This window comes from Anguilla rostrata, chromosome 14, assembly GCF_018555375.3.
Source record: "Anguilla rostrata isolate EN2019 chromosome 14, ASM1855537v3, whole genome shotgun sequence".
In the NCBI taxonomy this organism is placed as follows: domain Eukaryota; kingdom Metazoa; phylum Chordata; class Actinopteri; order Anguilliformes; family Anguillidae; genus Anguilla; species Anguilla rostrata.
The window spans coordinates 38,654,145-38,681,571 of NC_057946.1; the positions used below are offsets into that span (position 1 = coordinate 38,654,145).

At 46.5% G+C, this 27,427-nt stretch overlaps 1 protein-coding gene across 1 annotated transcript in view; it reads left to right on the forward strand.

Moving 5' to 3' along the window:
- Positions 1-27,427, forward strand: part of LOC135239418 (astrotactin-2-like) — a 383,732-nt gene that overhangs the window by 177,252 nt on the left and 179,053 nt on the right. Inside the window, exons 7-8 of the mRNA XM_064308056.1 lie at positions 11,989-12,135; positions 15,468-15,635. Coding sequence (XP_064164126.1) covers positions 11,989-12,135; positions 15,468-15,635 — 315 coding nt within the window. The remainder of the gene's footprint in view (positions 1-11,988; positions 12,136-15,467; positions 15,636-27,427) is intronic.

A 27,427-nucleotide genomic window follows, 5' to 3' on the forward strand; every position in this document is an offset into this window, starting at 1 on the left:
GTGGTAGTGGGGTACCGGAGTAGTTTCCACCATCTTTGATGTGGACAGACGGTCTGTATTTTTAGGCTGGCCCTATTGGAGTGAAGTGGTAGTGGGGTACCGGAGTAGTTTCCACCATCTTTGATGTGGACAGACGGTCTGTATTTTAGGCTGGCCCTATTGGAGTGAAGTGGTAGTGGGGTACCGGAGTAGTTTCCGCCATCTTTGATGTGGACAGACGGTCTGTATTTTAGGCTGGCCCTATTGGAGTGAAGCACTAGGAGGGTACTGGGGGTAGTTTCCACCATCTTTGATGTGGACAGATGGTCTGTATTTTAGGCTGGCCCTATAGGAGTAAAGTGGTAGCAGGGCACTGGGGTAGTTTCCACCATCTTTGGTGTGGACAGGCGGTCTGTATTTTTAGGCTGGCCCTATTGGAGTGAAGTGGTAGCAGGGCACTGGGGTAGTTTCCACCATCTTTGATGTGGACAGGCGGTCTGTATTTTTAGGCTGGCCCTATTGGAGTGAAGCACTAGCAGGGCGCTGGGAGGCGGCCATGTTTACAGGGGTTCGCCTGGGTTAATGTAGGCAGCGGTCGTCTGAAAGTGTGAATGAAATTCGAGCAGCAACTCACAGCGCCTGTGATCCGTACGGACGCGTCACATTGGTTAAAACACTTGCCTCTCAGGTCACATGATCTGCCTCATTTCTATGGGTCCTATGCAGATGGAAACTTATGTACGTTGACAAGTCTCTCTCTCTCTCTCTCTTTCTCTCTCTCTCAGGGGACCGTAATGAGCTATACATAAACTTTCTTCTTACCACGAATTCGGGTGAATAAATACATACATAAATAAATGAATAAACCTCTTTAAAGGTATTCGTAGAGGAGGACACAATCCCTCTCCTGGAAGGGAAACGAGTACTGAAAGAGTATTGAAGCAGTATTGAAAGAGTATTGAAGCAGTATTGAGAGAGTGTTGAAGCAGTATTGAAAGAGTATTGAAGCAGTATTGAAACAGTACTGAAGCAGTGTTGAAGGAGTATTGAAGGAGCTTTCCAGAGTGATTTCTCTAGATGCATGACACCTCTCCTGGCCTGTAAGTCTTGTGTGTGTATGTGTTCGGCATAAGAAAGCCAGGAAACCTCTATACGCATTCAGATTCAGGAGCATTATTCGTTTGTCACAAGACAGCCAGGCAACCTCTATAAGAATTCAGAAGCATAAGCCGTTTGTCATAAGAGAGAGCCAGGCTGCAAATATAGGCGGGCAGAGGTATAATTCATTTGGCATAAGAAAGCCAGGAAACCTCTATGAGCATGCAGATTCAGAGGCATTCGTTGTTTGTCATAAAGCCAGGCAGCCACCATAGGCGTTTGTGGGCATCATTCGTTCGTCAGCTGTCGCTGTCGTATAGAGAAGGGGGGGGGGGGGGGGGGGGAGGTTGGGCAGGGAGGGGAGATTCCGGTGTGTGGAATACCCTCGCTCCAGGTGCGGCGCGATGTGATTGGTGGAAGGAGCAGGCGGGTCGAAACGGGGGGGGAGGGGGAGGGGGGGCTTGGGGGGGGAAGGCCGCGGGTCACTAGAGCACCCGGAGGGGGTGCTGTCCACACCAGGCTTGGGCCTCGCTTAAAAAGCAGCGCCCGCCTCGCCGTGCGCGGAGGGGGAGGCCGCGCCCCGGACCACCGACCGCGGCTCGCCGACGAACCGACGTTTCGGCGTCCGCTCGCTCTGTTCTCAGCCAATCGCTTTCCTAGCGGTCAATCGCAGATTACCGTGCTCGACTCAAGGCCGCGCGTGTGTAAAACACAACGAGAGAACATTCTTTCTCCGGCAGTATTCATATTATTTGTTGCGGTCTCCAATGTTTCTCCAATGTTCTTTTTTGCACTGAATGCCAGCATGTCGTAATGACCTGTAATACAAATAGCACTTCCATTGCTGCCTGAACATTGACGTCTATACAAATGCAATTGCCACGGCCTTGTAGTCGTACTGCTCATAATAAAAGGCCATTAAGTAAAAAAAAAATCAATGTTAAAAAAAAAAAAGGAAATGATAAATGTGTTTCTGTGAGTATGATGTCATTATCTTTAGCATACGGGATTATACAGTCAGCTAACTTTAAAAGTGATTAATTATACCATTATCGGATCCAGGGTCAATTAAGTGCCCATTTTTTGAGGAAAGAATACGTATTTTATCATGAAAAATGCATTTTATATCAACCTGTTGTGTGTACAAAAGGAGGGGGGTGGGGTTGTTACTCTTTTTTCTTTTCTTTTTTGGTTTGTAATTTATATATCCCATTGATTTTGCAAAACAAGTTTAATTGGCATGCAACGAAAGCACATTTGCATTTGAGAGCACATGGAGGGATAGCATCTCAGCATGTGTGCGTGTGTGAGAGAGAGAGAGCATTGAGGGTGTGTGTGTGTGTGTGTGTGTGTGTGTGTAAGAGAGAGAGCACATGGAGGGATAGCATGTGAGTGTGCACGTGTGTGCGTGTGTCCGTGCGTGCGTGTGTGCGCGCGTGCGCGCATTCAATATTGTGCTTCCTAGGCTCTTACTGTAATTGTAAGGACCGGCAGAGCCATTGCAATTTAGGAGTGTTTTCTTAGTGTTAGGGTGAGTTCCAGGGGGCTGTTGCCATAGATACCTGGTACCCTTCACATTCGAGTTCCGGCAGGCAGGGCCATTAGCTTCGCCCTGTCCTAAGCCCCTCCCCCCTCTTCTGTTTCTGATTCTGTCCTGGCCGTAGCAGCGCAAGAGGAACCTTCGTCTGCTTTTAATTTCACTCCTGTTCTTCCTTCAGTGATGGATCTGTCTACTTCCCAGAGAATCCCTCATTCACCATTATACAAAGCCGACAATGCACTGATGAAAACATTTTCCATCAAGTACAATAAATAAATGATATTCTTTTTAAAATGTGTTTTCTGTTTACTCAGGTTCCCTTTGTCTAAAATTCCATTGTGTCTGTAAAGATCTCAAACGTTCGGCGTGACAGATGTGCAATAATAGAAGAAATCAGGAAGGGGGCAAATACTTTTTCACGGCACTGTTCGCCTGTGATTTCTTACCTGGTTACTGTCCTTATAACTTTGTTATTCCGCGTGTGCATTTGTGTAACGTCGCGCACGCGCAATAATGAAGGGTTTCGCTCAGATTTGTCTGAAAGTGGTCAACTGGAGCCCGCTACATAGCGACTCTGTTTCGAATTTACGATCCTGTCCTGTTCTTGCTGTATCCTTTTATGGTGATGAGAGGCTTTTGTTAGGAATTGTGGGGTTGTAAAATAGGTTGGTGTGTAAGTGATGCTCTCTTAATTTTATTGATATGGGATGAGTATTTGGAAAGTGGACACTAAATGGTTGCATTGTCTGTTTTCCCTGGTAGTTTGGAGATTGTATTAATAAAGCATGAAAGTGCTCTTTTATGGGAAGGTGAAGTTCTATTTGAAGCACAGTTAGACCGTAAGGGCCTTTTTTTAAGGAGGTTTAAGCTACTGAAGTTCCTTTTACTGAACACAGTTATGGGTAATGAGTCATCTCACTTTCTGGGATCAAAGAAATTAAGAAATATACCTCAAACGTGTGTGCCCAATGTATGCTGGGATAGGCTCCAGCACCGCCCGCGACCCTGCTCAGGATAAGTGGGTATAGATGATGGATGGATGGATGGAACTCAAACATTTTTAATAGTCAGTTGCTTGTTTTGGTTTTTTCAACACATTTCCAGTTGACACAATCAGGTTTATCTGATAACTTCCATCATTCCATGATTAGCTTAATTCGTTTTTTGTTTTTGTTCCTAATGGCAGTTGTATACGTGTTGTTGTAACAAATAATAGATTCAGATCACGTTTTCCCAAGTTTTATGTTTATAGCTTTCATATTTTCTTTTTATTTCTGTAATCGGACATCAAGTCAGCTTTCTTTGTTCTTTTAATGATTAGCCCCTGGATGGCCTCAGAGTTTGTATCGACGCTAATTTCCCAAAAGTATGATTTGCATTCTGCATCGCTGCGTTCCGCACGGTTCTGCCTGTGATTGCGGAGATATGCGGAGACCAGAATGGCTTCCAGGAATGATGATATTTTTCTCTGTTTTTATTGCTTTGCGTGTGTTCCCATCTGTAAGACTTATTGAACACCGTGTTCGTTCTTGGCCAGGCTAAATGGGCTCAAAGTCTCTTATTCATTTTTACTAATCTGTCTGTGATTGAACAGAGGGATTTGTGGCCTTGCAGTGGATACTGAACAATTTATTTCCTTCCTGTGTCTTAATGTCATCTGAACACACATTCCCACACGCACACTCTGTGACTGTTTCCCATTGTTAAAGACAAATGGCCACAAACAGAGTTCAGTCACTGTTTGTAAGGATATACAATAGCCACAGGTCAAAGGGGTGTCACCGGCAGCAGGCCATTTAGGTGTCCCCAGGAAGTCTGTTGCAATGTATGTTACATTACATTACATTTTACATTACAGGCATTTAGCAGACGCTCTTATCCAGAGCGACTTACACAACTTTTACATAGCATTTTTACATTGTATCCATTTATACAGCTGGATATATACTGAAGCAATTTCGGTTAGGTACCTTGCTCAAGGGTACAACGGCAGTGCCCTACCCGGGAATCAAACCTGCGACCTTTCGGTTACAAGCCCAGTTCCTTACCCACTATGCTACACTCCGTCCTACCTGGGAACGTCATGTTCCTCCCTGGGAACGTTCAACACATGGCAATCACCACACCTCTGAGCAGTATACTTAAACCCTCGCTTGTGGCTGTCTCGTTGAGATTCCTACGGAACGCTTGTTGTGGCACCGTGGCGAGTCTCCCTTTGCTCATCGTATTAAAAATCTTTTCATTGGAAAGTGGTCCTCAGCGTGCTACTTCACCCTTCTCAACTTGGTTCCACACGGGAGAAGATTCCCAACAATGCTGAAGGAGATATTCCTCCCTGTTGTTCCTAAGCGGGGAGCTTTCCTGCCGTTGTTGCCAATTTACATTACCTTGTAGGCGTATGGCAGACGCTCTTATCCAGAGCGACTTACACAACTTTAAAAAAAATGTATTTATTTTTTTTACATTGCATTTACATTCCATTTATACGGCTGGATTTATACTGAAGCAAAGCAGGTGAAGTGCCTTGCTCAAGGGTACAACGGCAGTGTCCTACCGGGGAATCAAACCTGCAACCTTTTGGTTACGAGAGCAGGTCCTTACCCGTTATATTACCCTGCCGCCATTTCCCTTTGCTGTTTTGTGTTGTTTTTGTGAGAGTGAATTTGGGAACTTAAGGTTGATCTGGTCAATACCTTCCGCCTGGTGCATATGTTTGATGTCGTGGGGCAGCTGGTGACTTCCTCTGCAGTGCTCCACCTGGATTAGTTTATCTTTAATTTGTTAAATGGTGACCGGTATCTGTGCTCTTCACGCCTGGAGATGTTGCTTCGAATGTTCCAAGGAGAGATGCTAAGATTTAATCAACTACGAAACTGCAGACTGCGATTTTGGTCTTAAAATGAGTTCGAACCCCTGAGAATGACTTGGGATAATTAATTAGCTTGCATCAATCATCAGCATCATCATCAACTTTTGGGGGTGATTATCGTAAGATGGAAAACGCAGCCTGAACGCAGTTTCTCCTCACAGGAGAATCGTGACCTTTCTCTCGCGCTACGTAGCGTATGTGCTGCTGGGCTTGGGGAAGCGCGTGAGAATTAAGTAAAGCTCGCTTCGGTACAGTGCCTGGATAATGACGGCAGAGCGTTTCGGGGGTGAGCGTTAGCCGTTGCTGAGGTAACGCAGAGGGAGGGGCCCTTCGTGTGGATGAAGAACTGGAGCCTGTCCCCGACTGCTCCGCACGGCAAGATTAAGCCAAATCTCAGGGTCTCTGGCCAAGGGAAGTAAGGACGCTGCTTTTGAAGCTGTTTCTCTGGCAGAAATCTGCAGGTTGGCCACGTCGGCAGGCTGAGTTTGATGTGGAAGCATTGTGGGGGGGGGGGGGGGCGGGGTGGGAGACTTGCCATTGGAGGGGGGGGGGGTGCATTAATATTGCGATCATGAAAGAGGGTTGGTTTGAGATCATGGACAGAGGGGGTGAGGGGGGGGGGGGGATTTGTGATCACAAATGGAGGTGATTGACATTATGGGGGTGTGTGAGTGTGGGAGGGGCACCTTCCCTGCCCTCGGCGCGCTGATGCATCTGTTCGCTGCGGGCCGGAGCCTGCCGGCCCTGGCCGAGCGCGGCCGTCCCTCGGCCTAACGATGTCAGCGCCCATGAATTGTTAATGCGCCGCTCGCTCTGGGCGGGCACGGCTGCCGAATGGCAAGCGTGCGGGAGCGAGGAGCGGAGAGAAAGAGAGAGCTCACGAATGGCAAGCATGCGGGAGCGAGGAGCGGAGAGAGAGAGAGCTCGCGCCACAACCAGCGGTGTGTGAGCGGGCAGCCCAACGATGGCGAAAGATTCGGGTGTGGCTTGCCTCGAGCTCGAGAGGCGGTTTTCTAGCCATGATATACACAGTAAAATGTCCCGCGTTAATTCAGCTCTTACCAGATAACATTGTGTCCCAGTGTTATCTGTTAGGAGTTGAATTAACACAGTTAGAGTCTAATTAACACTGGACATTTTATTGTGCATGGGGCTTCTGTAAGTCACTTTGGCTGAAGGCATCTTCTAAATTTCTACATTCTGCATTCACTCCAGTTGATAATTGCTTTATTTGACCTCTTTTTGGTGGTAGAAATGGGGGGGGGGGAGGGGCGGGCGCAGTCCCAACATGAGGTGGCAGCCATGTATCACTGGACAGATTCTCTGTGAATGTTTGCATTGGTCATCTTGGGCGGCGTTGGTGGAAGGCCACTTCAGGCTACAGGGTGGATATTGTCATTTCTACTAATGTGACTTGGTTGGTGGCGTTCATGTTCATATTCATATTCGGTTCTGCTCTGGCCCATTTGAGTCAAGATATGGTGAGGGTGGGCGTGGGGGGAATAGATGAGAATGTGAGGTCAGCTTTAAGGCTTTTTAGGTGGTCGGATGGGGTATGTTACTCGCTTCGAGGAAAGAGAGATGCGGTCTTCCTGTCCGCCAAAGCTTTCATCCTCAGGGTTTGGTGGAGAATGAATTGCCTGGGTGTTCGGCTCAGAACGTTCTGGAAAACTGTTTGTCTCTCCCTCTCTCTCTCTCTCGATCCTTCCCTCTCATTCTCTCTCTGATAGACATCACAGATCTCGCTCTCCACGGCTAGCTATGGCGGGGTGTGAAGTTCCAATAACAATTTTATGCGTGCGGGGCTACTGTAAAGTCAGCAGGACTCCAGCGTGTTCCTCCTTATCTGCACGACCGTATGTCCGTGCGCACCGCACCTCGGAAGTGTTTACGCAGGAAGGATAAATACATGCATAAATTAACGGGACGGGCATCAGACAGGGCGCGAGAACAGTTGAGGTTTTGAAAAGCGAGGCCCAAAATAAGTTAGCTTGTTGGATGAGGAGATGCTCGGGGGAGCCACATCGACCTGAGGCTACTATCCGATGCATTTCAGCTCTCTCTCTATCTCTCTCTCTCCCTCTCTATCTCTCTCTCTCACTGTCTCCCTCTCTCTCTCACTCTCTCTATCTCTCTCTCTCACTCTCAGTATCTCTCTCTCACTGTCTCCCTCTCTCCCTCTATCTCTCTCTCTCCTTTTTCCTTCCTTGTAATGTGTGGGGGTCGATGGTTTTTGTGCCTTGTGTTTTTTTGTTGTAGTTTTATAATAAAGGTGTGTTAAAACTCTATCTCTCTCTCTCTCTCTCACTCTTTCTCTCTCTCTCAGTATATCACTCTCTCTTTCTCTCTCTCACTCACTCGCTCACTCTCTCTCAGTATATTTCTCTCTTTCACTCTCTCTCTCGGTTATTTATTTATTTATTTGTATGTGTCATAGGTAGTTTGCCTCTCTGCAGGGGATATGGTTTATTAAAGGATGACTGTATATGGACAATATTCCCAAAGGAATTCACAGTTAAACAATTAACAATGACACTTAAGACGGAGAATAAATACAGTGGAATTAAATATATATTTAAAGAAAAGAAATTATATGCTTTATGTAATGATATGTCTTATGAATGTGTGTGTGTATATATATATATATATATATATATAATAAAGAAATATGTATGTCAAAATAAGTAAAAAACCAAAGCCGAACCTCCTGCCTAGGTTAGTACAGTAATAGACAGTAATAAGAGTGGAAACTGCTAACAGTACAAATAGCAGATGGTGCCTGACTGGCTGCCCCTCATTTTGAGGCTCCATATCCCGCAGCCAACGCCGCACATTCTGATTCCTCCCCCAGTATATTGGGCAGTTTTTTTTTTTTTGGATTACTGTAATTTGTGAATTTTTGTAAAATTGTTCCAATTTTCCCAGAAGACATTTTTCTGTCTGTCCTGATATTTTGGACGAATGCAGCTCTGCCGTCTCTGCCCCCCCCGATCGCAGTGGGAGCACAGCCTGTCCTCTCTGGGCAGCCGGGTCTGCCTGCGACGGCCGGTCCCTATGGCCGAGGTGTTCCCGCTCCATCTGTACCGTACGTTATCGGTGCCTTCTCTCAGTTTGCTATCGGTCTGTCTCTGTCTCATTATCTCTCTCTGTCTCCCTCCCACTCTGTCCTTCGCTTTTCAATTTTGAATTCAATTTCAGGGTTCTTTATTGGCATGACATGCGCTGTGTTGCCGAAGCAAATGTCAAATGAACAGCAACAGTGAGAAAAAAAAAATCAACTCTACAGCCTAACTAATAGACACACGTTATGCATACATATAACACACACATACTGCCATATTTGTGCCGTCTGATATACAGTATATAAATAATAATGAACTGCTGATGTTGGGTAGATAGTCTTCATGACTAAGTGCATACTGCACTTCCATATAGCACAATCAGCTGTAATACGCTGTCAATTTATCTCTCTCTCTTTCTCTCACACTCTTTCTCTTAATATAATATAATATAATATAAAATAATATAATATAATACAACACAGGAAATGTACTGATTAAAAAAAGAAAAAAACCCACAAGAGACGTACGCTGTGTGCCAGCTCTGCTAGGGGGCCATAATTATGCCAGGCTTTGCTTGATCAGAATGAAGCGTTTTGTGCAGCGCGCTGTGCTTTGGTCGACTCCTGATTCAGTCGCGTTCGCCATTAAGCAGTTCGCGGTCGGGCTGAATGTGTTCCCGGTAACCGTTGGCTGCGGCGATCTGACGTGCCTTTTGGAAGCAGGTTGTTAAACGGCAGTTTCCGAGGGCGGTGGGTGCTTTCTATGGCCCGTGGGCGAAGCCTTCCATCTTGTTTCGGCTCTTTTGATTGTTCGGTGGAAGAGGGACTTGACGCCGCTTGTGTAATGGCTGTTTCCGCAGCACTCTCAAAGCCTAATTCCCTTATAGCCTCTCCCCCCTTTATGGGACGGCTCTGTGCTTGTCGCCTGGCTCACCAGGGTGCGGATTTAAGGCCGGAGAAACTCTCTGACGCTCTGTGCAGTTTATGGATGCCAGGAGCAGCGATTCAGGCTTTAAAGTTTTCGGGAAGTTTTCGGCTAACGCGTAGCGCAGAGAGAACAAATCTTCATCGTTGCCGGATCCACCCACGTCTCTCTGTATCTCCCAGTCTCTCCGCTGGATCCTCTGGGGTGCGTATCCGTTGAGAGCAGAGGTAGTTAGAACTAAGAAAGATTAATAACTTTGAAAGTGATGCAAAACTGACTCATTTTAATCCTCCTATTTTGATTGGAAAACATTACTCATCATAGCCTTATGGGTATTGTCGTTTTTAACAACGCTCTCATTTTGCTCCAATAAACCTTAATTTAACAAATAATTTACAACTAATCCCCTGGTAAGTGGGATCTCATTGCTTCCATCCTCATGTACATCAAATTGCTCCTGCCTCTCCCAAAACTGAGCTCGTTAGCAGTCGTGCTAAAGGCATACCCCATATCTAACTTCCACTGTGATCTCATCAGTGGAAAGTGTGACTCACCTCCCATCCACATTATTCATCTGTTGTTTTCGCCATTTGTTTTCAGTACTAAATTCCTCCTATCTATTACCTAACCTCGAAAATTGCTCGTTTTTGTGTATTCATTGCCTGTATAAACTGGCCTTTAAAATCATGCTCTACATAATTAAAGCTGTGGAACTGTTGAACTTGCAGCAGACAGAATACTTCTAAAGGCCAATTTATACGGGCAATGAATACACTTAACTGAGTAATTTCAAGGTTAGGGAGCAGATAGGAGGAATTTAGTAAACACGCCACACGGCTTCCATTTTCCTCTTCTGTGTACCACTTAAATCAGAAAGTCAATAAACTGTGGCAAAAAATTCTTGTATAATTCAACATTGGTTCAATACTATGAATTTTAATACAAGGGAATCTCATTGTTGCTGAAGTATTTTTGAGTATTTATTTATTTATCTGTTGTTAAATGAGAGCTGAGTAGTTGGTCCTTCGTTCATATTTCGTTGCCTTATTCTACAGGTGTAAAGCAGAGAGGGTAACAGATAGAGACGGAATCATTGCTCACAAGGTGCCGTGGTGGAGATTGAACTCGTACACGACTCAAGAGTTCAATCACCTTCTGAGCCTCACGTCTTGCAGTGTTTGTTTGTTTATTTGTTTATTTAGGTATTTCTATTCAGAAATGTGTAACTATTTATTTCAACCACATTTTTAATATTGAATATTTTACAGTGATAGGGTTGCTTCCTAACTTAAAAACCTTACTTCCTTGCTCAGAAACCTTACTTCCTTGCTCAGAAACCTTACTTCCTTACTCAGAAACCTTATTTCCTTGCTCAGAAACCTTACTTCCTTACTCAGAAGCCTTACTTCCTTACTCAGAAACCTTACTTCCTTACTCAGAAGCCTTACTTCCTTACTCAGAAACCTTACTTCCTTCGCTTATCTTCCTGACGTAGTTCCCGCCTTTTTTGGCGGATTATAGTTGAGCGAGACCTCCACTGCCGCCTCGTCAAAGGTCCGGCCGCTTCTTTAGAAAAAACCCGCCATTTCCCGCCGGCTGCCCTTCGCCCCGGGGGCCGCCCCTCATTCCCGTATCCCTTTTTACGCCGGTCCAGGGGTTTTTAGAAGCTCCCGTTCGATGAAGGAACGCCACCACGCTCTCCTTTTTCGCAGACGAGCGCCATCGGGTCGGGTGAATTAGCCGGAGAGCCGATATGCTGCCGGCGGCTCGGACCCTCGTCACCTCCGCTCGCGCCACTGAGAGATCGGGCGACGGCCGGGGGACGCGGCTTCAGTTCAGATGAGCTCCTTATGAGGGCCTCTTTCCCCAAGGGGGGGGGGGGGGGCAGGAGGAAGAAAACACTGAAAAAACGAGACAGTATCACAAAGGAACCTTCTAGAACAGTGTTAGAAAGCTATGGCATCATTTGTCTCCATTTGTGTATTTCAAGGGGGTTTTTTTGGGACAGAATTGGGATGCCAACAAAGTCTATTCAGTGCCACCAGCCACGGCCGTCAGACCACATCGATCGATCACCGTCCGCTTAACTTATGTTAATGAGCGAGTGAGATGAAGTATTGTTGAGAATAGCATCACGTCTTCGCAGGAAGTTTTTGAATGTTAAGCTCACAGAGATAATAAACCGTAGTGGCACAATGTGGGTTTCTCGTACACGAATGGAAAAAAGGTTTTATTCCACTTTCATTTTGTGTAGAAACACTCGGTACATTTGGTATCTTTTCTGGTCTTTTATTCTGCTGTTTAACTAATAGACTAAACTGCTGTTTTCCAGAAGTTTCTCTCTCGTCCGGTCAGGCGAAACCATTGTGTTGCTATTTTTAAACACTTCCAAATGGAAAACTGTTGATTAACTGTTCTATTGATTGATTAGTTGATTGGTCGATTGATTGATTTATCAACTGATTGCGCCTTCGTGGTTGGACTCACTTTCCCATCATGCCCTCTGCTTCCTGCAGGCTACCCGCACAGCCCGGTGAAGAAGGCCACTCTGACCCTGATCACCATCAGCACGTGCGTCCTGGCCGTGGTGTACAGCAGCCAGATCCCCTGCCCGCTCACGGTGAAGGTCACCCTGCACGTCCCGGAGCACTTCATCGCCGACGGTGAGCTCCCCCGCGCCCCCCCCCCGTCTCTCCACGGTCGCAGTCGTCCGTCTAATCCCCGGCTTTGAACCCACGACCCCCTTGACGAGTCGATGCACTTATTACATTACACCACATTGCAGCCACTTAGCAGCCACTCTTATCCAGAGCCACTCACAATGGCAGAGAGCATCGGTGATAGGCTCAGGAACGCAAAAGTGTGACATCACCGAGAAGGCACAGGAGACCCATTCAATAATCAATAAGTGTAAAGATAGCGGAACAAACCAAGACTTGCCATTGTAAACGAGGTAAATCCCACCGCACACCTAATCTACCTTGGCAAAGGTACCTGTAACATTATTGCCTCAAATGCAAATCCAGAGAAAAGGTAAAGAGGGGTGAAGACCCATCTCTGGGGCGGTCTGAAGAGGCGGGTCTCCAGACCGTGTCAGAAGATGGGCGGGGTTTCTGCTGCCCTGACTGCAGAGCAAAGCTCATCTAGGAAACCCGCCCTCTGTTAAAGTGTAGCCTGAAATTTTCATAAATGCAAGCGAAACTTCTATTAAATGCAGGTGAAAATCTCTGTGTCGACACTGAGCAGTGCTGTGTTCAGTGGGGTGGGTGTGACGATATCTGTTCATGTATTTTTATTGGTTGAAAGGGGTGTAACGCACTTTTGCACGGCTCCTTGGATCCTTCCCGACTCCCAAGACGCACAGTTTTGGAACCGGCGATCTAATCAGCGGCACGAACGCCGCCGCCGCCGCCGCCGCCGCGCTCGCCGGGAGCCTCTCTGATCTCTGACACGCCGTCGCGTAGCCGCCGAACATGACAGCCGGCCGCCGCGCTCTATACCTCCTCACGCGGCGGCGTCCGTTCGCCCGCGAAGCGCCAATCGCGTGGAGATCCGAGGAGGAGATCTGAGGGGAGTGTGACACCTCAAAGCGGGGTCCCGTGTGATGCGTGGTGCGTCGCGTCGTCGCGGTAACCGACTCCGCGCTCCGCATTCTGAGCGCGTGCCGGCGAACTGCCGGGGCCCGGGTCTGACAGCTCCGAGCCCCCGGAATCAAAAAGCCTCGTTCCGCCGGCGTGATTTCAGAGAGCCGAGCTTCCGCGCAGCTCACGGAGCCCGTTGTTCAATCTGCGGTCGCCCACAGCAGCGGCGTTGTAGCGTGCGTACGTACGGGGCGCTGTCATGTGAATGTGCTTTCATATCTGCTTGAGGTAGCGTAAATTTCCGGGTTAGTGGGGTAATACGAAAATGGTACGTTCAAAAAAAGTGTGTGCGGGGAAGGGGGTTGGAGGGAGACAGAAAAACACTGTTAGCGGTACTCTCAAACAAGTCAGATGTTTGAGAACTGAATATAAAAATGGAATATTTTTTTTATCCTGATGCCGATGGATTGCTGTCTTGTGTGTGGACGTGTTGTCACTGTTCATAGCTTGTCAGATGTGAGTTTTATGTTTTGACGTGTCAGGAATGTCAAGGACTGTGACCGTGTCTCATTTAGTCATGTTATGTCATTTTCTACTGTTGTATAAAATAAAATAGAAAAAGAAAAGAAAAAAGAAATTCCACCATCCAGGAAAACTAGCTTGCTCCTCCTTACCCTATTTTTCCTTAAATTAGATCTGCAAGTAAACACAGGCAAGCGACGCACGCTTGCTTCACAACCTCAGTCTGGCGAATCAGATTTAGTGACCACTGAACTCGCTGAACTCTGTTTGTGAAAACCAAAAAAAAAAAAAAAAAAAAAAAAAAAAAAGAAGGTGGGGCACAGTGGTGATCGAGTCCCCGCCCGGTTACCGGATAGCCGGGGGGTCCCGGTCAGAGCCGGGCAGGTGCCGGCGGGGGGCTGGAGGGGGGGGGGTACGGCGATCGCGGAGAAGCGCGCGGTTCAATTACCGCCCCTCGTCTCGCCGCCGTTCCGTGCGGAAGCGGCCGCCGAACAGCTGCGCTGGCCGCCGATCGTCCGGGAGAAAAATAAAAAGAAAGGGAGGAAAAAAATGAATTTCCCGGGACTGACTCTGAAAGGCTGACGTTAGCTCGTCGAGGCGTGTCCGCAGCCCGGCCGTCACTCGTCCACCGGCAGACGCCGCAAGCGTTTTTTTACGAGACGCCGGAGCGTTCCGAAGGAGACCGCGGTGAGGCTCCGCTCAAAGCTCGGGGGTCGTCCTTGCGCCGATTCGCGGTCGCGGCTTCAAGGCGTCGCCGCTAAGAAATTACACGACTGCTAATTTCAGGACTGAGGACTTTCTCAGAAAGACCATGTGAAGACATTACATTACATTGCAGGGATTTAGCAGACGCTCTTATCCAGAGCAACTTACACAACTTTTACACAGCATTTACATTTCATCTATTTATACATCTTGATATATGCTGGAGCAATGCAGGTTAAGCGCCTTGCTCAAGGGTACAGCGGCAGTGTCCCAGCGGGGAATCGAACCTGCGACCTTTCGGTTACAAGACCAACTCCTAACCCATTACGCTACACTGCCGCCCCTGACTCCCAGACTTCCCTCTCCTATGCGCCGCGAAATATTCGGCGGTCTCCGAGAGCTGCGTCGCGAGACTGCCGGGAATCTGCCGCCAAAAAGACGCGGAGAACAGAGGACCCTCTACGGCTCGCCGCCGTCGCCGTCGGCGACGAAACGTAGCCCGCTCGCGGCGTAACCGAGGCTCTCTGCGTAAAGGAATGCGAGCTCGCCCGCTCCCTCTGAAGTGCCCGTTCAGGCTGAGCGGAGGCTGAAATGGGTTTTTCTCCGCTGATGACCCGGCCGGTTCCTGGCTGTAGATAACCGTTATGACCTGTCGGCCCGGCATTAGTACAAAGCTGCCGCTTTCCAGTGGGTCCACACGCCACACGGTCCACTTGCAGAACTGCAGGAACGTAAATATGCACGCACACGCGTGCAAATGGGCATGGACATAGGCAGCCATATGTACTGCACCCATATCCATATATAAGTATATATAATAATCCCTCTCTATATATACACACTGGCACAAACACACATACACTCACAATATAGCCCTAGAAGACAACAGAATTTTGAAGAAGGCAGAGAAAATAGATCATGGTCTTTTCCTGTTTTTCTTTCTCCCCTTTAGAGTGATTCTTTCTGTTCATTTGGTTGATTCTTTCTCATCTTTTGATTGGCTCTTTGTGGCCTCTCTTTTTGTTGGTACTTCTTGCTTTTTGATTGGCTGTTTCCACTCTTTTGGTTTGGTTCTTTCCCCCTCTGTTGATTAGTTCTTTCCACTCTTTTGATTGGTCCTTCCCGCTGTATTGATTGGTTCTTCTGACTCTAATGACTGGTTCCTGCTGCTGTTTTGGTGGATGCAGGGAGCAGTTTTGTGGTGAGCATGGGCAGCTACCTGGACCTGTCGAACTGGCTGAACCCCGCCCAGTTAACCCTGTACTACCAGACCAACTCCAGCTCCCAGTGGGTCAGAGACTACTGTGGACAGAGAACCACCGACCCCTGTGAGCAGCTGTGTGACCAGGACACAGGTCAGTCTTACCCTGGGGAATACACACACACACACACTCACAGACACACACACACACACGCACACTCACACACACACACACACGCACACACACACACGCGCACACACACACAATAACACACACACACGCACACACGCACACGCACACGCACACACACACACACATGCACACATAAACAAACACACACACACTCACACACACACACACACACACTCACACACACAGACACACACTCACACACACACACACACACACTCACACACACACACACACACACTCACACACACAGACACACACTCACACACACACACACACACACACTCTCACACACACACACACACACACACACACAAACACTCACACACACACACATGCACACGCACACACACACACACTCACACACTCGCGCACACACGCACACACACACACACACACACACTCACACACACACACACTCTCACACACACACACACACACACACACACACACACACACACACACACACACACACACACACACAGACAAACATGGAGACGCACACATAAACACACACCCCTGTGACTCTGTGGAGAATGCCTTTCTTTGGTTGTGACCGTAAGGTGAAAGTTATTGCTGGGTCTCTCAGTCAGGTTTCAGTAGCCTTTGAGGGCTTAACCACAGTAAGACTGGCACAGGTTCTTCGGTGGGGTGGGGTGGGGTGGGGTGGGGCGGGTCAGGGTGGGGCGGGGCGGGGCGGGGCGGGGCGGGGTGGGGCGGGGTGGGGTGGGCCAGGGCGAGGCGGGGCGAGGCGGTGTGGACACCACGGTTACTTCCACCGTCCGCCACACCGTCGAACACCCTGTCATTTGCACTCATAGCCCCAAACTTCACTGCTCCTCAGTCCCCATGGTAATGCACCTAACCGCTCACAAACTGCCAGATTTCGTCCTCCTCACCCCCCCCTTGGGTGAATGTGTGCCTGGTGTTATTGCAGGGTGGCGCAGTCTGTTTGAGCACGCAGCTCTCTTAGTTATTCATCATTGACTTTGTTTAGGCGGGTATGACCACTGAGAACCCATTTCTTCTTTTCAGTAATTGGGAAATTTGCATGGCCACTGACACAGATCCAATGAAAAATGTACTTTTTAAAGACTTTTCAAACTGAATCTGCCACCTCTCCCAGCAATTACAGGTACCCCTGCCTTCGTGAAGGCAGATGCTCCTGGTTAAATTAACACCAGCGATATATTTAGTCCTCCGATTTACATGAGAGCGTTTGGCTTCTGAAAGTGTGATAACTTCAAACAAAGTGACAGATCTCTTGCTTTCATCTTCTGTGGTGTTTTCAGAGACCCAGCGAGAGAGAGAGAGCTGAGATTTCTATTTCTGGCTGTTTCGTTAAAAAAAAAAAAAAAATGCAAATGAGAGAGGTGAAAATGGGTCAATGAAAGGAGGTTTAAGTTCCGCGGTTGGTTTTGGATTAAAAAAGGAAGGAATCTGAGAGCATTCTAAACTGGCCTTGATCTCGCCTCCCTGCAGCTGATTGGACTGACGATCCCTCTCTCCAAATAAGCCCCGCCTCCTATTAAACACATGATATATAAGCTAGGATGTGTATTGTAGGGCTGGGCGGTAAAAGATAACGATAATCGTCCCATATTTTTTAGAGCGCGATAACAGTCTCCGGCCCGGTCCGGTGTGACGGCTTTTATTCCGTTTCGCGTTTGTCTGCAGTGCCGCGTTTGTCTGCAGTGCCGCGTTTGTCTGCAGTGCCGCGTTTGTCTGCAGTGCCGCGTTTGTCTGCAGTGCCGCGTTTGTCTGCAGTGCCGCGTTTGTCTGCAGTGCCGCGTTTCCGTTCCGCGTTTGTCTGCAGTGCCGCGTTTGTCTGCAGTGCCGCGTTTCCGATGCAGCGCTGAACCGCGAAACGGAAAAAAAAAAACAACCATCACCATCGCAGAGCTTATTGTGCGCCGATAAGACAGCCAATCAGCAGCAGGGCCAAGCGGCTTCCATTTGACCACGGGATGCGTTTCTGTCCATCACATGGAAACCGCGTGACTGTGCTATTGACTGGCTGCCATATCAACACCCAATAGTGTGGAGCGGTGATTGATTGATTTTATTTCTCTCTCTCTCTCTCTCGAGCATTCTGGTGTTTCTCTGTGTTTCTCTATAGAGTGAGTATGTATCAGACTTCTATGGAGGAGATTCATGAAATCGATTTTCATTGCTAAATCTCTGCTTTTGTTTTGGTTTTATATTACTGGCGGAAGCTGAAGTATATCGCCCCTTTAAATGTGTCCGCTTTTACCGTTTAACCTGTGTGTTCACACCCATCTAACTGCGATAATCAGGTACAGTATTTTAAAACGAAAAGTGAGGTCTTTCAGCACAATAAACAGATTTATTTAGTGCAAATGGCATGCATAGATGATGTAGTGATGATGATGTAGTTTATTTTTGTTGATGACAAAACAACAAGCCCCCCCATAACATCAGAACTTTTTTGCAGAATGATAGCATTTATTACCATCTAACATGTTTCAGGTCATACTTGTGCATGTGCAGTTGTGGTTGAATCCTTACAAAAAAAAAAAGAAGTTGATGAAAGCATTCCTTCAGTGCACTTTATGAACTAAATCACAGATGTCCTATAGCCTATGTTACGCTATACTTGGTGTAGTTCCACAAAATACTTCAAGCACCCTTGAAGCGGGCCAATTTAGTTTATTTAGAAGTACATAAACGTTTTTTTTTTTTTAATTAACTTGATGTAGGCTCCTTAAGTAGCATGCACTAAACTTTTATGCGCTGCTTTTTCGCGAGGGGACGTAGCTCGGAGGAACAGGGGCTCTACCGGCGAGCCGTTTAAAATTAACGTTTTCATTTCCACAAATCGCTCATCGAAAAAAAACGACCGGGGTCTAACCTACCCTCGTTGTTCATCTCCAGGCCCTGCTGACGCGGCACCTGCCGGGTTTCTGCACGGGGCCTCCGTTACCCCCCCCCCGTCCCGGGTCCGGACGTTTTACGGGGCATTAAGCCGAGCAGGGGGACGCCCGAAAGCTCTCTCCGAGCGCCAGCTTGACCGGCGGCGGCGGGCCAAGGCCAGCTTTAACGAGATTCAATTTGAGGCAAATTGGATTCGCCGCTTAAACGATCTGTCGAAAAAAAACGGGCTACCCGTGTGATTTAATGGGTCACGCAAAACGCCTCTACGTCGGGTTTTAACGGCCGTTTCCCAGGCGAGGAGTTGAAGGGCTTTTATTTCTTATTTTTTAACGAGTGTAAAAAGTCAATGGCGTGAAGAGCCATCGGACCACCTTCCCCCGCAGTTTAAATCCGGGGCAGGGAAGTGGTCATCCACCAGATGTGCTCGTTTTTCAATTACGGCCGTTCGGCCAGCGCGCCCGTCCCAGAGGGCCATTGTCATGCAAACGAAGGCGCGGGTTTAATCCTGCTCTCGGAGAGGGGAGGGGCTTCTTGCAGAAAAGCCCCAGCTGGAAGAGGAACTGACAGCTGTCTCGCGTCCTTTATGGACTTCGCCCGTTTTAATGTCCGTGATGAATTTCCTTCATTTATTTTTTTAATTTTTTAAGCTCGGTTGCAAAAAAAATTGAAGACGGCCTGCAGTTCTAGTGAGCGCCTTTATCTCTTGGGAAACGTGGTTTAGCAGTGATAAGTCCTGTTTATGTGTTCAGTAGCCTGACCATTATACACCTGGGTTAAGCTGAGTTTGGTTTGGGCCCAGGCTGAGCTTGACTTTTGAAGTGTACTGGTCTAAATCAGACTGTGCTTAGCCATCATTAGGATTACGTATGTCTCTTCAGGATATGGACAGATAAATCCAGCCTAAAACAGACCCCCCCCCCCCCCAATTGAGGTACTCTGTAAACCTGAATTAGTCCAGTGTACTCAAAAGTTTTGTGGAGATTGATTACCTCAAGAAATGAGGTAAGCAAACTTACTTAGTTAGTTAGCAAAATTGCCTTGTGTACACAGTACTTAAAAAGCATTGTCCACTCAAAAACTCAAGTAAACCAACTTATTCATCTTACTTATACATAACGCGAAACAGTAGTGTTACAATGAATAATTTTAATTGGATCTTGTGTACTCTATTCATATACATACCTAGGTACAGACATTACAGGGATTTACTCTTATCGAGAGTGACTTAGACTTTTTTACATAGTGTTCTGAACAGCTGGATATACACTGCAGCAATGCAGGTTAAGTACCTTGTTTAAGGGTACAACGGCAGGTGTCCTGCCTGGGAATCGAACCTGCAACCTTGCGGTGACAAGCCCAGTTACTCCAGTGAGAATGAGTGGGGGGAAAAAAACGTAATGGAAAAAAGTAAACGTTGGATGGATATGCATTCAAATGTCCTAATGTTTCACACTGGTTCCACACACCAACATGTAACCTATATCTATCATGTTAAATATGCATATTTTTATACATTATTTCCTCATATGGAAAGATTTTCCCGCTCCAAGGAGGTTAGATGTACTTTGTTATATTTTTCATATTTTTTTATATTTTTGCTTTGAGCCAATAGCTGTGCCAGAACGTTTGCACGTCTGTGATGTCAGGCAATGTAAGATCGTTAAAATCGTTAAACTCAAACAATTATGTCCCGCTCGTGAGTCATGGAGCACGCGTGGTAATTGAAACTTAGCGTCCTCGCTAGTTTTCGGAGCGCTCTATTGTTCCCCGCTGGGCTGACTGTTTCCCGGGCTTTAATTATGATGCTCTCTGTTCTCCTGAGTGAGTCACGGTGTTCGGGGTTTGCAGTGCGTTCGTGAGGTATGTGACTTTGCTGAGACTTCTCGTACGCTTGCATAAAGGCCGCATTAAGTGCAAGGTTGTTATTCGTTGTGTAACGTGAAGTGTTTTTTTTTTTTTTTTTTTTTTTTTATCTCTGTGCGCAGAAAACCGAATTCAGTCCAGTGGTTGATTGTGCTGAAAGTGCAGCCATTTTTTGAAGAGGGCACAGATTCTCCTTCCTCCAATCAAACGCTCACGGAAGAAACCGAAATCTCGGTTCGACGTCCGCGAGTGGGAGTCCGGATTTATTTTTGTTTTTTTTCCATCGTTGCCGTCGTTGGTTCTTCAAGTTCGGTCAGAGGAAGAAAAGTTTTTTTTTGCGATAATTGGAAACAAAAAAAGTCCTCCAGTAGTACGGGCTCTGAGTCAGACTATTTGAAAAGGATGCTTGGGAAAGCTGTTTTGTCTGCGTCTGTCAATATCTCCTCATGCAAGGGAGGGCTCCTTACCGGTCAAAAGTCTTAGTGCCCTGTACTCGTGTTTTAGTGCTCTATTTTCAGTGAATTTCAAGCAGTTTAACTTCTGTAAATGGCCTCAAATGCCTCAAGGTAACAAGCAAATAGGCAGGAGTTTAAAAAGAATCTTTTACTTCGCAGAATAGTGACCTGAATTTTGGAGTTCATAAAAGAGCCATATTTGGCTGAATAAAACAGGTGAACAAAATTCATCCCCTTTTCATTCCGACGTGTGAAGTAAAATCGGGCTGGTTTGCAACAGACTGGACTGAGAGGTCAAGGAGAATGAACCCACAAGTGCGACACGTCGGCGGAAACTTCTAGAGCCCTGTCGGTGTGGGCTTTCAGAACCATAAGGCCACTCAGTGTGCTCAGCTGTTATTACTGCAAATGGTGGCTGTTTTGATTAATCTAAAAATTTCAACAACAAAAAATTTGGAAAACAAAAGGCGTTTGCTTTTTTTCCATCTCTGATTGCTTAAAAATTGTGAGCGCACTAAAACCTTTGCCCGGGAGTGTGTCTCTCAAGATTGAGATGCACTGTAGCAGTAGGTACGGAGAAGCAATTACATGCCTACGGGTGCAGGTATGAGGTACGTATCTCCTCAAATTTAACTCACTGAGACTTTAGATGAATGGAGGTATCCAAAGACCCCTTGTTTAAGCGCAGACGTTGTGCCCATTGTGAAGGATTTAGCATGGAACAGCCAAACGAGGAACTCCTACACAAGGCCAACCCTGAACTAGCATCCCGGTTTACACGTTGTGCATATCAGAGGGTTTATTTTGAGTTTGAGCTGGTTGGTGGGCCCGGTTATTTTGGAGATGTGTTTTTGTAAGATGCCGTACACGGAACTTCAGGCTCGCTGGATGTTTTTTTTTTTTTCTTTTTCTTTTTTAGTTCTCCGTGGGAGGAGATCTCTAAGAATGCCCGGCACGTAGATCAGCTCTCCCACGTGCCTGAGGAGAGGGCTCGCCATGTTTCTGTGATAGAGCGTGCCTCTCGTTCGCATCCAAAATAAGGCTGCGGGTTAGCGGACAGTCTTTGGACCTGCTTGTTTATGCCCCACCTCTCTTCTTCTGTTTCCCCTCCCGTAAACAGACCACGGAAGCCGCTGCTCTTTGAGTCTGCCATTTCCTCCATCCCACGGACTCATTATTGGGGCCATTGACTACCGATCAGCCAATCGCAGCCCTCCGTTAGTTAGGACTCAGCACTGGTGGGCGGAGGGGGGGGGGGGGGGCGCGGGGAGAGAGAGAGAGAAAACAAGGGAAGGTGATGTGTGATAAGCACGAGTAAAACCAATGAGATACGATTTCCCTACTCCCCGAGCAGGCGGGCCAATTAAATGAATGTCAGATGTCTGAAGGGGGAGATAAGACTGTTTGCTTTTGAGAGAAATGAAAGCGCCGTATCGGGGCTTATCGCTCGCCACGCCGCTTGTGTCTTTAATGGTGGGCAGCCGGCTGCGGCTCGCGGATTTACAGAGAGGGATGTGAAATTAATAAACAGAAAATGAATTCCTTTCCATTAGCGTTCCGCTTTGAAATATCCGCGTGAGCCCCTTTTTATTAACCGTATGTTTTGCTCCTTTTAACCTTTTTCTGTTTAAAGGAATGCGATCTGAAGTTTGCCTTTATGTAAACGAGAATGTTCATACAGTGCCGTGGAAGGGTTCTTTTTGATTTCCTCTATTACTGCGTATTTGTCACGCTGAGTGGTTTCAGATCTTTAGACCAAAATGTAATATTACGCAAAGGGAAACTGAGTAAATGCAAAACATATTTTAAAAATTATTTCATTTATTTAATGAAAAAAAGCTCAAACACCCATATCGCCAGTGTAAAAAAGTAGTTGCCCCCTTAGTTACTCAATCGACCAGTTAACCAAACACTTGGAACAGTGGGCAATCTTCTTTGGAGTGACAAGCCTGCCAACATTTCTCAGAGGACACAGTGACGACTTAGCCAGGAAGTCACGTAAGATCCCAGAAGAACATCAAAAGAACTGCAGGGCCTCTCTAGCCTCAGCTCAGCTCAGTGTTCATGATTCCACAGTAAGATAGAGACTGGGCAAAAATGTGATTTATAGGTGAGTAGCAAGGTGGAAACCACTGCTAACCAAGAGAAACATCAATGCTCATCTCACATTTGCGAAAAAGAACCTGGATGATCCCAAAGTATTCTTTGGATAATGATCTATGGACAGATGAGTCAAAAGTGGAACTGTTTGGATGACACAGGTCCCATTATGTTTGGAGTAAAGCCAATTACAGTATTTCACAGTAAGAACATCATACCAACAGTCAGACATAGCGGTGGTAGTGTGATGGTGTGGGGATGCTTTGCTGCCTTTGGGTCCTAGACGACTTGCCATTAGTGAAGGAACCACATTTTCTGCTCTGTACCAGAAAATTCTTGAGGAAAATATCTGGTCATCGGTCCGTGAGCTGAAGCTGAAGCATAACTGGGTTATGCAGAACAGCAATGATCCGCAACACAAAGGCAAGTCCAAATTTGAATGGAAAAGAAACAATATTAAGGTTTTGGAGTCCTGAATTGAACCCAGTAGAGATGCAGTGGCAGGACCTGTAATGAGCAGTTCATGTTCGAAAACCTACCAATTTGTCTGAATTAAAGTACTGCAAAGAAGAGTGGGCAAAAATTCCTCCACAACGATGTGAAAGACAGGGGTAAATTATAGGGTTTGTTTGGTTGCAATTACTTCTACTAAAGGTGGTGAAACCAGTTATAAGTTTAAGGGTATGATTACTTTTTCACATGGGTGTTTGAGTGTTTGTTAACTTCTTTATTAAATAAATGAAATAATTAAAAAATAAATGTCTAAAAACGTCTCAGGTTCCCTTTGTCTAATATTACATTTTGTCTAAATTTAACATAATTATTAAATTATAATCTATACTGCCCATTAAATATTACATGATAGTATATACATAGGCCAACAAATATCAGGATACCTTTAGTTTAAAAAAGCAGAGAAGAATTCAGTTAATATATGCTCATTTATTGAATAACAAACTGACATTTCTTTTTAAATTCCTACCTACAATAGCACAAAAAGATGAGTTTTACATAAAAGTAATCTTCGACACTACCTTCCGTGAAATAGCCTCCTTTGGCTGTTATTACAATTAAATTAATTCTAGGAAGTCTATCCTGTCATTTTGCAAAGTGGGAGGTGGAGGGCTGGGAGGGAGGTGGAGGGAGAGTTAAATTGAGTGAAATCTTATCTACCTTGAGTTTTTCTTTTAAACTCCAGGAAGCCTAAAACATCTTGCCCGTAGTGCAAGTAAAACAGGCACTAAAATGGCAAGAAATATGGAAAAGGAGAATGAGTTAGTCTTAAATGTGAGGGGCCGTGTAAAAAAAGGTGACAAGAAGGCTATCCTTTTAGAATAGCGGATCATAGTTGCTGTTTAACTGTAGCCAGGGGAGCTGGTTTCTCTCTAGCTGTATTGAGTTCTTCCTGAATTTGTGGCGCAATTTTACAACGGTTTCTTTTGCTAGACACCACAGTATGTTTGTCTACTGCCTCTTGATATCCCTGGCCTTCTCCTGTTAACATTGCTGCCCATCAGCTGGACCCTTCTGTGTGTGTGTATTAAACACTGCTCCTGGAAATCTTCAGGCTCTTTGAAATTTCTCTGGTGGGAAATAACCGTGGTGCCATATGTTTACTTGGCCCTGCACGCCTTCTTACAAAAACGCCTTCTCCTCACAGCCATATTACCGCAGCAGGTATTGCGCCAGAGCGTTGGGCGACAGCGCGTCTGAAGCACGCAGACCGTGGGTGCCCGCGAGACCAGAGGGGGCGCCAGCGAGCGATTACGAGGCCGTGGTTAATTAGGAGTCGCCCGCGCGGGACGAGCGCGGATCCCGTCCCGAGCGGCCGAGCTCCCGGCTATCGCTCAGCGCAGGTGACTCAGCTGGAGGGCCTGTATTTTTATTTATTGATCGATTGCGTTTTATTTATTTATTTTTTTCGTGTGCAAGTGGAAATCAATTACAGCCTCTCAGCGCCGCGTTTTCCCTGGAAAATTGACGGTAAAATATTGATAAACTCTTGAAGAATGAGCCCCTTCTTTCCCCCCCGAGCAGTCTGTGGAGAGCCGCTGATTTATTATTTTTTTTCCCTTTCGCTCCATCTTGTCTGTGACGTGCCGGAGGACGTGTGTGCATGGCCGCAGCTTAACTGCGCCGTTTCTCTAAGAGCGCTCCCGGTGTCCCCGCGGCTGCTTTGGCTCCCGGGCAGCAGCCGCCGCGGGCGGTTTTGTATTCCGTTCTTAATTGCGCGCGTATTTCCGCGCGTACACAGGGTCGTGTGCCCACATCCGCGTTTGAGGTTTAATCTCTCGCTCTTATCTCCCCCCCGTGGTTTCGCGGTGGCGGCGACGGCGGGACGGAGCTACGTGCCCCTGTCGGGTTTATTGTGTTCAGGCGTGGGGTGCGTAGTCACCTCCGCGGCCTCTGCGGGCACCGACGTTCAGACGCGTTAATTATTTGTCTGTTTGACTCAACGTCTGCCGCGTTTCATCGATCGGTTTTATTGAGATATGGATTCGAACGCGCCTCTCGGTGGTTTGTGCATCTCGTTTCATTCGCTCGTGCTGCGAATGAGTTTGATAATCTCCAGCGAGCGCTAAGCTTCAGCTCTTATGGGTTTTTTTTCCCCCCCATATCTCGTTTGTTGACTGTCGTTTGCTTGCCTGTGCTTTCATGTGCCCGTGTTTAGTTTGTTATTATTGATGTATTTTGTGCTTTTAAAATGCTTTTATCTTCTGGCCCACCTCCCCTTCCATTAAGTGGCTTTTGTCGCTTGCCAGGCCGCCATTGTAAATAAGAATTAGTTCTTAATGACTTGCCTGGTGAAATAAAGATGACATGAAATTAAAAATTTTTAAAAGCGTCTACAGTGTTACTGCCCACTCTGTTGTGGCGCACGCAGTCACCCTTGCTATTTCCTCTCGGTGTTATTTGCTGGAATGGGGACCGTAAGACACTTTAGGAAAGCAAAAAGCATCTGGCCGTTAGAAAAACGCGAGCAGCCTCTCTCCATAAAGTTTAGTTTCCGACGCGGAGAGCTGGAAACAGCTGACAGCGTGCGACTTGTTCCCGTGTTTACTGCTGCAGAAGGGGGATTTTACAGCGGGCTTCTTCCAGAAAGAGGATGCAATTAGCGGCTAGGTTCCAGCTAGCACTTTTTTTTTGCCTTTTATTGTTTATTTAAAGTTGGGGGGGGCGACGTAGCTCAGGAGGTAAGAGCGGTTGTCTGGCAGTCGGAGGGTTACCGGTTTCGATCCCCGAAGTGTCCCTGAGCAAGACACCCAACCCCTAATTGCTTCCAACGAGCTGATTGGCACCTTGCATGGCAGCCTTTCACCGTCGGTGTGTGTGTGAATGAGAGGCATCAATCGTAAAGCGCTTTGGATAAAAGCGCTATATAAATGCAGTCCATTTACCATTTATTTATTTTAAAACAGTGCGATGGTGTGCACTGCGAATATTCCGTCACCCGTTACGATTTTTTTATTGAGCGGGTGGCTTTCGATACCCCACCAAAATGACCCATCGGCGTGGCGACGGTGAGCGAGAACTCGCGGCCCTGACACATTTTTTTTCAAGGTAACGTCAAATTTGTGAGACGGGTGTAACGTGAATCCTGCGAGTGTTTGACCTGTGAAAGCACTCAGTCGGCTAGCTTAGCAATCAGGTCCTGTGGTAAACATGTGGCCTACAGTCCAGTCCCCCCGCCTCAACGCAGTCACGGCCATTAGAGGGTTAATGTTTTTAAGAAAACCACAGGCTGTTCGAGTCAAGTCAGATCTGATTTCATCCTTGAAAATTGCCGTTAACATCTTTACAGAGATAACAAAATACCTCAGAATATTGCACTCTCACTACAGCTACACAGATGGCGTTTATGTGTTTTTATCTCTCCGCTGAGCTACTTATTTATTTTATTACTTTATTATTTACTTTTTTTTTTTGCTTTTATATTAAATTTCTGCCCACCGCCCAGAATCTCTCTGACCTGTTTTGGACTCCCGAGTGGTCATGGATGCATGATTTGGTTCAGGCTTTTTTAAAAAATATTTTCAGAATATATTTCAGAATCACAAAATACAAATGCCTTTAAAGATTTAAAAAAAGGGCCCAAGACGTCAGCATGATCTACCTTTAATATCTGTCTATCGAAGATGTCCTGAATCGGGCTACATTGCCATAAATCTTGGCATACAAGATATGCAGAGAATTTTATTAACAGATTAAAATTGTTGACTGTTATTAATAGCACTGAATAACTCATAAATCTGGTGATGGAATGGTCTGTCTTCTTGTCTGTTCAGGGCAGTTGAATAATTTACACATCATACCGGGGTTATTGCCCGTTACAGATTGCTTCAAAGTGCTCAGCGGGGTATTGCAGATGTTTTATTTATTTGTATATGATGCGTGGATATTTATGGATGATAAATATGTAGATGTAAATGGATGATAAACGTT